At 43.8% G+C, this 16,725-nt stretch overlaps 1 protein-coding gene across 3 annotated transcripts in view; it reads left to right on the plus strand.

Annotated features, from left to right (window-relative positions):
- The window catches only part of RUNX2 (RUNX family transcription factor 2), a 198,315-nt gene that overhangs the window by 152,160 nt on the left and 29,430 nt on the right, over positions 1 to 16,725 (plus strand). The window contains exons 5-6 of one of the 3 annotated variants that reach the window (XM_065400526.1): positions 1,974 to 2,147; positions 13,571 to 13,749. In XM_065400526.1, coding sequence (XP_065256598.1) covers positions 1,974 to 2,147; positions 13,571 to 13,749 — 353 coding nt within the window. The remainder of the gene's footprint in view (positions 1 to 1,973; positions 2,148 to 13,570; positions 13,750 to 16,725) is intronic. The other 2 variants (XM_065400527.1, XM_065400528.1) reach the window with 2 other exon arrangements.

The following is a 16,725-nucleotide window of genomic DNA, read 5'->3' on the forward strand; positions in this document are numbered from 1 at the left end:
CTGTGATTCAGCTTCCCCATCTGTAAAATGGGGAAAATAAACCCTATCTATTTCCTATTCTAAAGATTAATTCATTAAACTTAGTGGTCTGATACTCTGGTGATGAGCATCATGGAAATGCCTTAAAATGAAAAAAGTATTTGAATATAAGTATGATGATGGATGATGCATAATTTCTATGATAGAACTGGCAGATCTTAAGTAAAAGTACTTATAGTATCAGCATATTGGAGTGGGCATTCTTATTTTTGATTAATGTCATTTCCCCCCTTTAACTTCTAACAACTGCACAACATTAAAGAGCATTCCTGGTTAATCCATGCAGCATTCGTGCAGCTGAGCTGGTAGTGGGAGCTGGAGAGGGAGCAGTGATGAGGGGTAGCCCATTATGTGAAGGGAAGTATGGGACCCAGCAGGATTGGTTTCATCAGATGCAGCTTTGCCATTTTTTCCTTATTACACCACTCTTTTGGCTTCTTAAAGGAGACTAACAAATTTATTTGGGCATAAGCTTTCGTGGGTAAAAACCTCACTTCTTCAGATGCACCTGAAGAAGTGAGGTTTTTACCCACAAAAGCTTATGCCCAAATAAATCTGTTAGTCTTTAAGGTGCCACCAGACTCCTTGTTGTTTTTGTAGATACAGACGAACACGGCTACCCCCTGATACTTAAAGGAGACTGGCTATTTAGTTCTGTTTTATGAATACGCTCCAAAGTTACAGAATAATAAGTGAACCATACAGACTAATTGTAACAGAGTAATACAAAACAAAAAAAGTCAGATTTTCTTAGCTATCTGAAAATCTCCATAATAAATGGAACCAATCCTGGAACAATCTCTCACTCACGCACATATATGGATAGGAGGTTTATCTACATTAGAAACTTTTGCCACTTTCATTATCCCACTATAATTAAAGCAGTAAAAAATCACTAGTCTGAACACAGGTTACCAGTATAAAAGTGCTTATACTAGTATAGCCCAGTCTATACTATTTTTGGGAAGTGGATGTAGTATACATAAGGCTTCTGATTTTAGGTTTTTAACCAACAAACACCAGTACAATACCCCCAAAGCAAAAAATAAAAAAAATTAAAAAATGAAATCAGTGTTTATCCAATAAACAGTGGAAAAATACCAGAAACGGTTACTCAATTCATATTGACTTCCATTTCCCATTGCAGATTTTTTATATAGGTGATGTCCCTGCTCCCTGGCTTGTATCTAAGGGCTTGTCTACTTCGAGCAATAATGTGGACTACAAGGATGTGATTTTAAAAGCACATTAATGTGTTGCGCATTAATTGGTCTGTGTAAACCTTTTCAGGTACACACTAAAAGTTCCCTAGTGCTCTTTAACATAGTGCTATGTGAAACAGCACTGTGTGTATATGTAAAGAGAGAGCCCCATAAAACACTATTTTTGGGCATCTATATACAAATCAAAAAGTGTAAAATATAAACACCAGAAAATGAAATAAATAAACCCAGAAAAACAGAAGCCCTAGGTATATGCTTAGAGTGGTATAACTGCATCCACACTAGGACTTTGACTGGTCTAACAGTCACAAATAAATTACACCTCTAACCAATAGAGTAGACCATGCAATGAACATGCTGCTCTTTCATTCTGTTGAACTCACAGTAGGGCAGATCCTCAGCTAGTCTGAGTTGTCATAGGTCCGTTGCAGTCAATGGCGCTATAACAGTTTAGACCAGATGAGGATCTCCCCCACAGTTTTTAATACTCAGGTGCACCGCTGTCTGGTAGGTACAGAAGACTCTATGGCATATGCCCTCACTCCCTGCCACCATTCTTTCACCAGCTTTGGTTTCTGTCTCTAGCCAAAATGCCTAGAGAACCCACAAACAGTTAATAGGTCTTTACAGATAAGTTGGGGATTTTTTTTTGTATGGTAAATTGTTCAGTCGTGTTAATAACCCTTTTATTTTATGATTTGCTGTTTCCAGGGCACAGACAGAAGCTTGATGACTCTAAACCTAGTTTGTTCTCTGAACGTCTCAGTGATTTAGGGCGCATTCCTCATCCCAGTATGAGAGTAGGGGTCCCGACTCAGAGCCCACGGCCCTCTCTGAACTCTGCACCAAGTCCTTTTAATCCACAAGGACAGAGTCAGATTACAGGTAAGAGACAGAACCATAGGTTTGACTTGCACAGGCAATGGTAGTAATTGGTTGTGGATATTTTTGTGTCAACTGTAGAGAAGTGAGGCTGTTACAGAGTGAGAGATATGCACCAATCAAAGCCAGCTGGGGAGCAGATTTTATTCTGTAGCATTTAAAGCTGAACATGTCTTTCTTTTCTTAAATTAATTTTTGTTAAAGACCAAAATGTCAAAATCCAGCAAATAGGTGAGGAATCTGGTGAAATCTAAGCACCATGATGCTCTGCAATAACCCACATATGTGCAGTGGTGGAATACATAGAGATATTTTACCTGAACATATTTACTCAGCCGTGCTGTTTACTTTGCTGGCAAGAAAAGTGGCCAACATTGTACTGGTGTTATCAGGATACCAATGCAACCTTCTCACACTGTGGCTTCTCTCTAGTGCCAGTTTATATCACTTTCACAATCAACAAATTGGAGTGTATGAAATTCTCCCAAGGCTCCTAATGAGGATTGTATGCAGAAGTTCTGACTTTTGATTTCACTGTGCTGAGAGAAATAATAAATTACTGTGTGTAACAAATTATAAAAGTGAAATGAGATTTTAACTATAATTGTGCCAAAGATTTGCAACAAAATCCAAAAAATCCGCATACAAAATTCACTGGGGTATTTTGTTAAAAACATGAAGACTTAGTAGGTTTTGCAAACTTTTTCCAGACAACCTGTGCCTGATTGTGAGTCAACCTGGGAAGATTTATGGTTTCATGTTTCAAGTGGTTTTGACATGATACCAGCTGAAACTCAGTGGTTTAGATGAAATGTTGTGGCTTTGTTTAAAAAAAAGTTCAAACCAGTTAATTAATTTGCAGTAAAGAATAAGTGGGTTTTTGTTTGAACCCAAAACTCAATGTGAAACCCCATGAGAATCGAAACTGAAAAATAATTGTTCTCATGAACCTTGGTGAATGGAAACTGCCAAGTTTCCCACAGCTCTAGAGCTCTCACTTTAACGCTTGTGAAATATGAATATAATATATATAAATATCATGGGACCTGCCATCCACTGATATCTCATAACAGGTTCATTTGCCAGGCTTCCCTTTTATTAGTTAGGCATCTGAAATCTGGATTTTGCTGCATATAGTGCTGTAGTTAAGAAGTGCCAAACCAAAAGACCAATGGTCTCTTTAGTCTAGTATCCTGTCTCTGACAGCAAATGAGGACCCTACTCAACTTCTAGAAAAGACAGTGGAAATGGACAGACTTCCCACTTCAGAGCGGCTGGATCAGGCCCTTAAAGGCATAACCAAAACCCTCCTCTTCCTTCTGCCTCTCTATAGTTTACCTCTTGTGCAACACTGTTAATGAAGGGGAGTGGGGTGGAATTCTTCCTGACCTGCATCTGGTGATCAGCTTATGGCCTGAAGCAGAAGGACTGAGAGCCCCTTGTAACTTTAATCCTAGCTAAGTGTAACTTCATATGCTGTTCTCATTCACATAAAAGCCTCCTGTAGCATTGTGCTTCTGGGTCTGATTAATAATATACTTCTTTGCCTCGTTATGAATCAGCAGCAGCACTTACAAATCCTGGAGGTGAAAACTTCAGCTGTTTAGATGGCTGCGGACAAAGCCTTGGTCTTTACTACTCCCGGCACAGAGTCAACAGTTAAACGCGATGAAGACTGTGCTGACTGAGGCTATGTCTACACTACAGACCTTACAGCGGCACAGCTGTACGGCTGCAACTGCATGTCTGTAAGGTCTCCCGTGTAGCCGCTCTGGGGCCTGCTGATGGGAGAGAGCTCTCCCGGCAGCATAATTACACCACCCCACAATGAGCAGCGGTAGCTATGTTGCCGGCAGAGCGTCTCCTGCTGACATAGCACTGTCTACACCGGCGCTTTTCTTGGGGCAACATATGTTTTTTCACGCCCCTGACTGACAAAAGTTTTACTGTCCAAAGTGCTAGTGTAGACATAGCCCAAGACTCAGGATGGTGCTGCTGGGGCAGAGGGAAGCGACTTGAATTGGGAAGGGGTGACTTCTCTATCGAGCCGTGGCGTACGTCCTCTCCTTGCCAAAGAGGTTCACAGTTGTTGGGTACTGTTGAATCCCTGACGGCTGTCATTTTCCCAAGTAGCAGCAATGATTCCTGCTACTTAAAAATTTGCAGCTAGTTAAGGGGCTGCAGACTTTCCCTACTGACACAGCCCTTGCCACAGTCCTCCGCGCTTTGTCTGCCCCTGGTTGTATGAATGCAATGCATGCAGCCATTGAAGACCACTTGCTAGCATTATGGTAGCCCACCTGTTTAACAGAGCAGTCAGTGAGAGCCTGGTACACCTGTGCTCCATGAATTGCACTGTCATCCCTATCTGTTTTTGGGTGCTATTCAACGTGTTGATTCTAATCTATGTAACTCTATATACTTTGGAGCGTGGCTGCCTTAGGGAACACTTCTCTCCCCATGTTCTACCATGGTGGTGGTGGTGCTTTTGCTGACAGTCCCTCGGTGCACTTTTGGGGATTGCAAGTACTACAGTTAGTGGAGTCCCTTGCTGAGGAACAAAGGTTTACAGCTCAGAGAGCTGAGTGAGGCACACCTCTTTGATCAGTCAATAGCTTGACAATGGGAGATTGCTGAATTTGTGCTTATTTGGGGGTAGTACAGCCTGGGTAAGGAGCTGTTTGTGATTTCCTATGGTGCTGTATTTTCTCCAGGTAATATGGATGCTATGCAATAGGTGCACACCCACAAAAATGAATCAATAACAACTTAACCTTTTCTATCCAGTGCTCTCTTGGTACGGTCATTTGAGTGAGTAGGATTTGGCTGTGTAATAAAAAGAGATGTGACCTTTGTACAGAAAGCAAGGCTTTTTATTACACTTGATAAAATTAACCAGGTGCTGCTTTGTAAATGCCTTAGTTTGGTAATTTTTTACCATGTAATTAAGATAAACGAAAACCATTAGTTCCTACTAACTGCAGCAGTACACAATTGTTTCCTTATTATGAAAGCCAGTATGTAACACAGTTAAGCGCAGTTAAACTTCTTTTGCTTAATTCCAGTTTAGGTTTTGCATAATTATTGCATGATCAAACATAAATAGTAGTTAGAACCTGGCCATCTCCCATCTGAGTAGTTAAGAATTAAGAGTGTGCCCTAATACATCTGCTGGTTTACTGTTACATTTCTTTTTCTGGGTTGTGTTTGTTTTCCTATAGTAGCTGAATACTGTTTTTTTTTTTTTAAATACACCATGCTCTTGAACCTGCTGAAGGACCAGTTTATTGCAGTACAAGCATAGCTTAGTTTAGCACAGACTTGTCCTTATTCAACATGGCATTTTAACTATTATTCTGCAAAAGCAACATCGAAGGGTCATTAAAAAACAAATCATCCAATAAGCAGATACCTTTGCTGAGGTAGTGCAGATCCAATTTGAACCCTGCATATTGCTCATAAATCAAGACTCTGTCTACTCACATTCGGATCCTGGTATATTTGCTACTTGTTTTTTTTTTTTAAAGTGGAACTCGAACGACTTGCTCGCGTATCAAATTACGCTCCCATTCAGACAGCAAACTGTTGCATCCATTCTTAAACATGAAACAAGAAAAACTGTTGTTTTTCTAAAATACAACCAGTGAGGATTAGCTTCTATCAGACGGGAAAAGCCACAGGCGTAATGGCAAGAATGTGGTCAGTGTGAGTAGTGGAATCTCAGCTGCAAAAAAGAAACTGTAAAGTGGGAGTTAAGTGAGGTTTCATGCTCCATCACCACTATGGCACCATCTGATCTATAGGCAATCTGTGACTTTAGTAACTGAAATAACAGCACTCAAAGGCAGGTTGTGTGAAACATGCTTCTCCCCCCTCCCTTCCCCCTGCCCAGCAGCATTTAACTTCGTTTTTCAGACTGGGGAAAGATGGCGCAATCTCTATCATTAACTCATGACATTTATTACATGTAGGGCGGCAGAAGGCAGAGTTAATGCAATTAGGGCTGGATCCTACCAGCCTTACTTAGACTGCCGTCAGTGGGAGAACTCATTTGCTCTGTCAGGCCAAGAAGGCTCTTTGTTCAAATGTTCTTAGAAGGCAAACAGACTACGGGCAGAGAGCCAAATCCATCCCTGTGCATAGGGTCAGCACAAAGCTTCTGCACCAGTGAAGTCCCCCTTACCGCCAATGTTGAGGTGTTAAATATTGATAGGCCTTGTACTGACCATCTGCACAGCGACGAATTCCACCTGGAGAAAGAAAGAAAGGGCCTGGTTTTCTGGGCAGGATGCGTTTCTAGAAGCAGCATCATTGTTTTATAGGAATTTGTTGTAGGTTGTCAGGAATTTAATGGAACGAAGTGAGTTGTATTTACTACAAAATCTATGTAAAGGGTTGTGGACTAGCTTGTTGAGAACACTGCTTCCATTAGCCCCTTAGCAGCAGTTCTGGTTTTTCATCAAATGGGGGAGATTAGCCGTAGCACAAGGCCTTCTGTGCCATTTAAATCCCGCGTTGGACCCTCCGTACTGGATTGAATTTTACCCATAAAGAAAGTTTGTCCAAAATTTAGTCCAGAGAAAGAAGTTTGGGCTGCATTTTACTTTAATACAGAGATGTGGCCCATAGAAACGACAGGCCCCAGCATGCTTGGATGTATGTATCAACATAGAGTAGTGGGAGCTGTAGGCTGCAGCTCTGCATTGTGGAGACGGGTGACTGCAGTCTGTTGCATGTTATGCTATTTCATTGCATCCTTCAAGCTACTGGCAATTTGTCATGGTGACCCTCCATCAGGTAAAGTTTGGGCACACTGTCTAGTTGCACTGTCTAGTTAGCAAGAACAGTTTTGGTTTTTTTTTTTCTTTAGGAAATGTGACTCTTGAGGGATTGGTGGTGGTGGTGGGGTGATTTTAGAGACTGAAAGCCAAAATCTGGTCTCACTTATACCAGTGTCAGTCAAGGAGTAACGCCTTTAGACTTGACTTCAATGGAATTACTACTGATTGACCATGGAGATTCGGATCTGGCCCAGAGTTTTTAAGAGTCCATGAGAAACTCAGAGAAGAGAGTTTTGTACAATAGCCCATTTACTCATGCAGAGATTAGTCTTTGCTTTGTTAGGACCATAATTGAGGATATCTTACTTTAAATATTTACAAAAGATAACTCCAGACTGCTTGTTTTTCAGCATGAGCAGTAGCATTAATATAGTCAGCAATAAACAGACGTGGCACCAGAGCTGAATGGATGACAGGGACCCAACTGAGAATGATTGTGTAAAGCATGCACGCATGTGGTCTTTTAGATTTTAGACTCGGCAGCAGTGGACCCAAGGCCGGTGCTACCATTTAGGCAAACTAGGTGGTTGCCTAGGGCGCCAAGATTTGGGGGTGCCAAAAAGCGGTGCCCCCAATTTTTTTTTACAGCGTTCATACACCCCCTCCCCGAGCGCGCGGTCGCCGCTTCACTTCTCCCGCCTCCCAGGCTTGCAGCACCAATCAGCTGTTTGGCGCCGCAAGCCTGGGAGGAGAGGAGAATTAGAGCGGGGGCGGCATGCTCAGGGAGGAGGCGGAGCAGAGGTGAGCTGGGGTGGGGAGCTGCCACACGGATCCCCGGGCCAGGGGGGTGGGGAGCTGCCGCAGGGGTGCCTCAGGGCGGGGGGGGGGGAGCTGCCGCAGGGCTCCCCACCCCAGCTCACCTCTGCTACGCCCCCTCCCCGAGCACACCATCGCTGCTCCACTTCTCCCGCCTCCCATGCTTGTGGCGCCAATCAGCTGTTCGGCACCGCAAGCCTGGGAGGGGAGGAGAATTAGAGCGGGGGCGGCGTGCTTGGGGAGGAGGCGGAGCAGAGGTGAGCTGGGGTGGGGAGCTGCCGCACGGCTCCCCGAGGGGGGGAGCTGCCGCGGGGGGGCACCTCAGGGTGGGGGTTGGGGGGGTGGGGAGCTGCCGCAGGGCTGGAGGGGACGCAAGGTGGAAGTTTCGCCTAGGGCGCAAAACTTCCTTGCACTGGTCCTGAGTGGACCCCAAACCTTTTATGTCACGTCTCCCCCTTACCTATAATGTAATCTGTCCGCGCCCAGCTGGGGCCGGGAGTGAGGCTGGGGCCAGGAGCTGAGATTGGGGCTGGAGCCAGAGCCACGGCCAGGAGTGGAGCCGTGGCCGCAGTCAGGGCCGGAGTTGCAGCTGGGAGCGGGGCCAGGGTTGGAAGCTGAGAGCCAAGCTGCGGTCAGGGGCCGCGGCTGGAGTCGGACCCGGGAGCTGAAGCTGAGGCCTCGCCTGGGGCTGGAGCCAGAGCAGAGCTGGGGGCAGAGCGGGGCTGGGTGGTGCTCCCTCCCCACCCCTCATGGGGGCTGGCCCGGGCCCTGCCGCACCCCCCAAATGTTCCTTTGCATCCCTGTACGGGGGGGACACCCCACATTGCTCTACAGTGAGAAATGGTCACCCTGTGTATCTGGTGGTCATGTTCTTCAGCACTCTTTCAGTTTGGGGAATGGAAAATCGATTTCTCTCCACTCTAGATCTCTCATAACCTATTGCCAAAGCATTGCAAAAGGTTACTTAACTGGAAAAGCCTGTGTAATTGACAGGAGAATTGGGACATTGATTTTTAATTTTGTACAGTCCATCCAACATTTGAATAATTTCTAAACACCCTTGTTTTTCCAAGAATCCACTAAAATGTATACAGTAGACCAACCGTAACTATGAATGTGGCAATGAAGCCCAGGAACAAAACAATATGCAATATTTGATATTTCCTGCTTCACAGAAACTTACCTGGCAGTGCAAACAGGAAGTAGCTGTGTGCGTATTAGTTTAGACCTCACCCCGGCTGACTTGTTTCAGCCGATCTGTGCATGAAGTTTAGGAGTATTTGCATGCTATGCCCTGTTGTGAATGACTTACGAAAACAGCACTTTTCTTCACACCCACACAGGCATAACAAAAATGTTTACAAAAGGAGGATTGCTATTAGTAATCACTCCAAATTTTGAAATGCAGAAATAGGATAGCCCTGAACACCTGACTTTGGTCACCTCACTGTGTTCTGCCTTTCTTCAGTGTTTGCATATTGCCATCAAGACAGAACAGGTGGGTGGGTTATTTCTCCCCCCCCCCCACCTGTTCAGTATGCTTTTTTTACTTTCTTGTATTCTGGGGATTCCTTTAGGCAGAGTCATACTCCCTCTGGTTAACAGCTCTGGGACTTCTCATATGTTCTAGGCTTTTAACAATTGGAAAGATGCTGCAGTTGTAAGCACCCATGATCTTTCATGTGACAATGCAAAGCTTCTGGCCCCCGGACACCCAGAAGCTGCCTGATCACCTGGCAAATCTCACAAGCCCCCTGGTGAGAGCTAACAAGAGAATTTGCTTCTTGTACAGAAGGCAGAAAAAGTTTCCCACTAATATGCTCACAGGCCATTGTATATATTTCACCACTGCATACTAAATACCCCGTGTATCCAGTCTAAGTGATCACTCAGCACACAAGCAACAAAAAAGGAACTCTCAAAAACTTCCTTGCGATTCCCTCTTAAGTCCTCGTGCCCAGCTTTGCCACGTGTCCCAGAAAACATCGATCTGGGAGCAAACTCTGGGGTATGAATACGCTCCGTGAGGCTTGGAGGGGCAGGGTTTCCCCTCCATATATGGCTCTGTTTTCAGTACAGACTGTGGCGTATGTGGAAAAACCCCCAAACAAACAGGATTGCTTGATCTCTTGTGGCCTAAGTTCCTGCTCCAGTGGCATTTGGGGGTAGCTGTGTTAGGGCTTGTCTACACTACAGGTTACGTTGGTATAACTTATGTTGCTTGGGGTGTGAATAAGCCACCCTCAGAGCGACGTAAGTTACACCAATCTAACCGCCGGTTTGGAAAGCACCATGTCAGCAGGAGAGCATCTCCCTCTCGTTTCACAGAGGTGGTTTCATTAGGCCAACGGAAGAGCTCTCTCCCGGCGGCATAGTCTCTTCACCCGACGTGCTGCATTGGCGAAGCTGTAGCGCTTCTAGTGTAGACTAGCCCCTAGTGCCACAGAACGTTGCATTGTGGGTCCCCAGCTGGCCGGCGGTCTACAGGACTAACAGCTGTTTTTGAAATTTGTACACTGAATTTCCCATTTAGCCTGGGTAATGAGCACGTTCAGCCCAGCTTGGGGAGATGTGTGCATTTTACCATTCGCCTTTGCAAGTAATCTTTGACAGGCAGCAAGAGTGCAGCTCCCCCCACCCAGCCCTCCGCACATGCACACACAAACACCTGCTGTTCTTAATGAGGTGGCATTGCTTTGAACGCTTCTGCTCACAGAAGTTAGAAACTTCAGTTTCCTGTTTGTTAACAGGCCGAGCCCAGTGAACAAAGCCAGCCAGCCACAGGGCAAGATTCTCCACCCTGCCCCAATGGTGACCTCAACCCTGACTTACGGCGAGGAAGTCTCATGACTATCCATTCTGGTGCAGCCCTGATTTCCTCCCAAGCAGTGACTGTCAGCTGTAGTAGTAACTTTTCTATCAACAGTTGCCTGGGTTTGGTTTGGTTTCAGTTTTTTCTTTTCAATTGCTTCCTTTTCTAATCAGTGATGAACTGGGCCCTCATTTCTCTGCAGAGCTCAAACTGAACTTACTTTCACTCTCGTTTGAGAAGTGGTCACGTTGGAATATGTGTCCACTGAGTCAGAGGTGACATGGGGGGGGGGCGACACACGGGGTCATGTACCCCCCCAATTTGCTGCTTGGCTTGTACTGAGCATGCTCACATGCTCTGCTGAAACTGCTCCCCTCACTGTATCCCCCCCATGATCAGCAGGCACGGGTCGTCTCTGCATGAGCTATCTGGACCAAGAGGTCCCAACCAAGATCAGGGCCCCATTGTGCTAGCTCCATAGTAAGAAACAGTCTGTGCTCCAAAGAGCTTACTAACTAAGCAGACAAGATAAAGAGTAGGAGAAAGAGACTATCCTGGGGAACTCAGGCAGAGAAAGGTTAAGTGACTTGCGCTCAAGGTCACAATGGGAGTTTGTGGCCAGGGGTGCTGAAAAAATTTGTATAGTGGGGGTGCTGAGAGCCATTGAACCAAACTGTAAACCCTGTATATGATGGAAACCACTTCAAGCCAGGAGGTGCGGCAGCACCCCTCATTCCAGCACCTATGTCTGTAGCAAAGCCAGGATTGAACCCAGATCTCCTGAGTCCCAGTCCAGTGCTTTAACCAAAAGAGAGTCCCTCCTCTCTTATTCTAAAATAATGTTTGCTTTTAAAACTCATACTGTTACAATGGTGAATTGCTGAAATCAAGGATCAAAAATAAGAATTTGTTTACATGACCCTAAAGCCTTTATTCTTATTTTAAGATGGGATGGGCCAAAGAGGCTGTATTTAGATCTAGGGTTAGGCTAGATTTCAGGGTCCCAGGCCAAATGAGGACTAGGATATGAGTTCAAGGTATGATGGTGCACAAACGTGACAAGGACTTCTGCTCCCGTGAGACTTCTACCATTCTGAGTGGCAGAAATCCCATGAGAGCAACTGTATGCATGAGAGTCTCATTGTCTTGGCCCAAATCCTGTGAGAACATCCATTCTTAGGATATTTCTTCCACATTCGAAATGGAAATTAAGCCCTTTCCAGTATGAGATATGACTTAGAATCAAAACCATAAGGGACGGTCGTTTGGATCCAAAGACTGGGATTGAAAGCCTCCTGGAATTTGAAGGAGTTTGGATTTGAGGTTCTGGTCCTGACCCATCATTAATTTTAATATTGTTTTGCCACTGTGCATAAGCTTCCCTCCCACCCCAGTTTAAGATTGCTTACTATGAATTGAATAGTAGATTACAGTACTGGTATGAGGCAGGGAGAAGTGTCAATATCAGCTATAACAACAGCCAGTCATATTTGAAGTTGTGCCAAGCTATAGGGCCCTAGCCTTGAAATTGTTAAAACAAAGAAGTTCATTACATTTAACAATCAAGTGTCCTTCAGATTTCTGAGGAACATTTATGTTAACCATTTATATTATTCAACTCTAATATAAACTGCAAACCAAAGGAAAATCCTTTTAAAATTAAATTGGAAAGGGTTTTTTTGGTTGTATCTGTATAGTTATTTTGCTTCAAGGAAGTATCTGCTTTCCAGACATCTCTTCAAACAAATCATGTCTGAACAGAAAAAATAAACAAGAAATAGCTGACACGACAAGGTTTTGCCATGTGGAAGAGCAGAAAGAGGGTTTTGTTTTGCTTTTTTAAAGATGAATTTCCTGAAGAAAAAAAAAATGGGGAGGGGATTGCTTATGCCATTCAGATTTCGTGTTTCTGTCAACAAAGTGGAGCCTGAGACACTGCTCAAATGTAGCAACTTCTTGAGGTAACCTGGGATTGATTTGCTACTTTGGAAATAGTAGAGAGAATTTGGATGCGTTGCAGTAGGTATAAAGCAATCTGAGGCAGCAGTGCATACAGTTCTCTTGTGTACCACCTAGTTTACTAAACAAACTCTCTTAGCTAGGAAATGCTGTAGGGTTTTCACCAATGTAAAAGAAAAAATAAATGTTGATGAGTAATTCCTCCTGTCAGCAGTGAATCACTGGTTATTGACTAAAAGCAAAATTGTTTACAAAACCTAGTAGTAGGAAAATAAAACTGCCCACCCTCTTCTCTCACCCAATGCAGCCCACCAGAACGTCAGTGGAAAAGAGAATCTGCATGCCCTTGAATCATTCCCTCCAAGGCAAGCTGTAAAAATTAGAAAAGTCATAATTAACTTTCAGTGGTTACCCCAAACCATTCAGTTTCAGATTATATTGATGGTGATTATAGGTAATCGGGCTAGAATCCAAACGTGATTTTTTTTGGACAGATGTTAATAGGATTATTGATGTTTTCCTTCTTGGATCACTTTCTCAGTGCTGAAAATGCTTCTGTTTAATATTGAAACTGGATAACAACTTGACAGATGTGGCCATCAACTTTTAGTTCTCCTTCCCTCCCCAAAAAGCCAGTTTTAAGTTCAGATGCAGCATTAAAAAAAGAAAAGAAAAAGAAAAGCAACCCCAAAACAAAAAGCCACACACACTGAGGATGTTAACACAACTCTGAGCTGCTGGTGGAATGCTTTCTTAGGACTGGACAAGAGAGTATGGGAATTTATGGAACACTGGCCACATCATTTTAAATTCTGCTTGCTACTGCTTTAGAAATTCAGAGGAAATGCTTTGTTCTGCACTATGCATTTCCCGCCATATTATTTTCCAAGGTGAAAAACTCAGAGCCAGGGAGAAGGGAAGGGTGCTGGGAGTTCTTGTTTGTCAGGCACTCTCATTCTTCATGACATCCATGTGCTTAGATTCTATAATGCCATTCTCATTGATTAAGAAATCTTTTCATTTCTTTTTTAATTTTCTCTTTTTGTTTTGTTTTTTAGACCCCAGACAGGCACAATCATCCCCTCCGTGGTCATATGACCAGTCTTACCCATCCTACTTGAGCCAGATGACTTCACCATCCATTCATTCCACAACTCCCCTGTCCTCTTCACGAGGCACAGGCCTTCCTGCCATCACCGATGTGCCCAGACGCCTCTCAGGTAAAGACCATGCTTCTGCTAAAATACTTATGCAGACAGGAACAGGAAAGGTTGAGGCTGCTTATGCAGAAGCTATCTGCCCTCAAATGCAGCTTAGCAGCAAAAGTGAAGATCTGTCTGGGGTACCAGAGTTTCTGAACTGTGAAGGGGTCAAAATTTCTTTCTTTTTAAGGTTTTGATTCACAAATTAAAGTGCTACCGTGTTATTCTGAGCATGTAGTTTGAGTGTCTGAAGGTCCATTTTAGGTCAGGTTATCTTTAACTGTCTGATTCAACTACTGAATCACACTGTTTTCAACAGGGGGCCATTTGTCTATCTGTTGTGAAGCAACTATGATAATTTCTCCATATTTTTGATATTTTAATTTTGTTTACTTCTGTCTCCTAAATTAGATTTGACTTACTGGCAAGGGCCTCTGTTTCTTTAATATTTAGGTTTAAGGCTCACTCTTGCTTATTTCAATGCAGTAGCTCAAGATAGCCAATTCCCTTATTTAATGTGTGATTGAGATCTCTATCAGAAACTGGTTGAGTCACTTCAGGGTACAGAGCAGTCCTGGGAAGACTGGACAAATTGTGCCTTGGAATGATGAAGGAGAGAGGAAATCTTTTTAGGCACACACACTAGACAGCACTGACACTTATTATCAAACAAATACGCATGCAGCCATGTAGTTCAAGTGGTCACAAAGTTAAATTCAGCTGTGTAAAGTAAGCCAGTTGCCCCACTATAACATACAACATGGAACGGCAGAAAATTGCCTTGTGTATTTTGTTAGTCTGGGGAACCGTAGGGGAAGGTGTCTTAGCTGGAGCATTAAAATTCTAAACAGACAGGTGTGGAAATATTGGTGAGGTATCTGCCCAAAGCATGTGTAATATAAAGAAAACCTTTACAATTCATTAGTAAAGCATGAAGAATTGGTCTCATTCTTTATTTCCATGTTTGTAAGACACTGTTACAGTCTCAGATTCTAGCCCCATACACCTGTTTGACTTGCAGCCAGGTGAATTTTTTTCTGTCTTGTTTTCTCCCTTCTCCAAAGCTCAGAGCACGGTAAACGCTGTTCACTTCACTGAGCTGCATCATGGACAAACTGAACGTCAGCCAACAGGCATGTAGGATTTGATTAGTTTAGACTCCTTCATTTCTTTCATCCTGGAGGGGGGAAGCTTTGTTTCTCAAACAAATAGCAGCAAAGATCTCTCTGGCCCTAGTGCTCTCTGGGTTTTCAGAGAATGCAGCATTTCCATATGGGTCAACAGTTCTGGCAAAGCCCGACAGGCCCTTCTGGTCTTTCCTTGTGATGCTCATTTGGTTTAAAAACAAAATTAACTTTATTTTGAGGAAATGATGTGTTTGGCTTTAGATTGATTTTTCTTTAGTTTGAGTCTCCTAATGGTCTGCACAGCCCTGTGTGGTCAAAGCAGTTATTTTTGCAATTTTGCCCCCAGCAATACCTGCAGGGAAAGGCCCAGACTGGGACTGCCGCATCTGTATAAGTTACTTGCCCTGAAGCCCTTGCTTGTTAGTGTGTATTCAAACGTGAGTGCCTAGCATGTGGGGCGCATGCATAATGGCTAAAAGACCTAACTATGTACATCATAGGGCCATATGCAGTACTTTTCTATTTTATTCCACAGCAAGCTATCCCCACTTCTCCTGTCCTTCACCTTTTGGTGAACAACCTCTCTCTCTGTTTTTGTCTTTTCCAAACATAGGAAGCTGGCTTTATCACTTACTTCTGAATCTACCAAAGAGCAGTTTGATCTGCCACGAATATCTGAGACTGTCCGCAATACTGCGTGTTAACTCACTACTATTTAGAATGACTGCCAGTGGCTTTCTTAGGCTGAGGACTAGGTTTGACTCTCAAACAGCAAGGAGACATATTGTAGCACCATTTGAAAACTCTGGCACCCTGCTTGCATGCCCCTACAACGCAGCGAATTCCACTGCACTGTGGCAAACGAGCGAGGGCTGGATCTGGCCCGTATTGTTTATAATGTGTGGAGTGGAATGTTAAAGTGCGGTTTTGTGACTGCAAAAATTGCCACCTTCTGACCCAAGAGATGTGATTTCCTTGGGTGTATTCCAGCTCCTATTTGCTGGCTTTTGCGAACAAAATAAGTTGTACTGTTTTTTCCCAGCGGAACCAACATAGCTCTGGGAGGGGAGTTTGATTCTAGTCCTTCTCACACATTGTCAACCCCATTGTTAACTAAGTCCCAACCTTGGGGCCTCAGTCACACTTGTCCAACCACACAGAAGGGTGAGATAAGAAAGGATGGTTTTGTGGATAGAGCACTGGACTGGGATTCAAGAGAATTGGCCTCAATTCCTGCCCCAGCCACAAATTCCCTGTATTACCTTGGGCAGGTCAGTTAATCTATTCTGTGCCTCATTTTGCCATCTGTAAAATGGGGCTAACGTGTCCCTATGAAACGGGGTGTAAAATCACTAATGATTGCACAGTGCTCAGATATAATGGTTTGTCCCTCAGCACAAATACAGATAGCCAGAAACACTTATGCAACACCACTGAATGCAGTGGGAATGCACAGGTGTAACTGAGCGCAAAAACTGGGCGGCACTTCATTACTGGCGAAGGGATATCAGAAGGAAAGAACCTAGCTCGAGTCTGCTGGGCTGGCAGTTACAACAACCACCGTATCACTTGTAAACTGAGAACTGGATCCTCATCCATTTGATCCATTTTTACAGAGTCATTTTGCAGAGTAGAACCAGGCTTTTGAGAAGAAAAATTACATTCCTGGGAGCACGAAAAAACTTCAGGCACCCTCCTGCATGAGGGAGAAATTACTTTATTTAGAATCAAAGCATTACAAGGCCTTGAAGAGAAAAATAATTGTTTCTCAGTACAGTGGCAGAGAACTGATTATCACCTTTGCTAGAAACATACAAGGACATTTTAATGAATGCCTATTGCTTACCAACAAATGGGAAGACAAATGGTAATACTTCAGATTCA

This window comes from Emys orbicularis, chromosome 3, assembly GCF_028017835.1.
Source record: "Emys orbicularis isolate rEmyOrb1 chromosome 3, rEmyOrb1.hap1, whole genome shotgun sequence".
Taxonomy (NCBI): Eukaryota; Metazoa; Chordata; order Testudines; family Emydidae; genus Emys; species Emys orbicularis.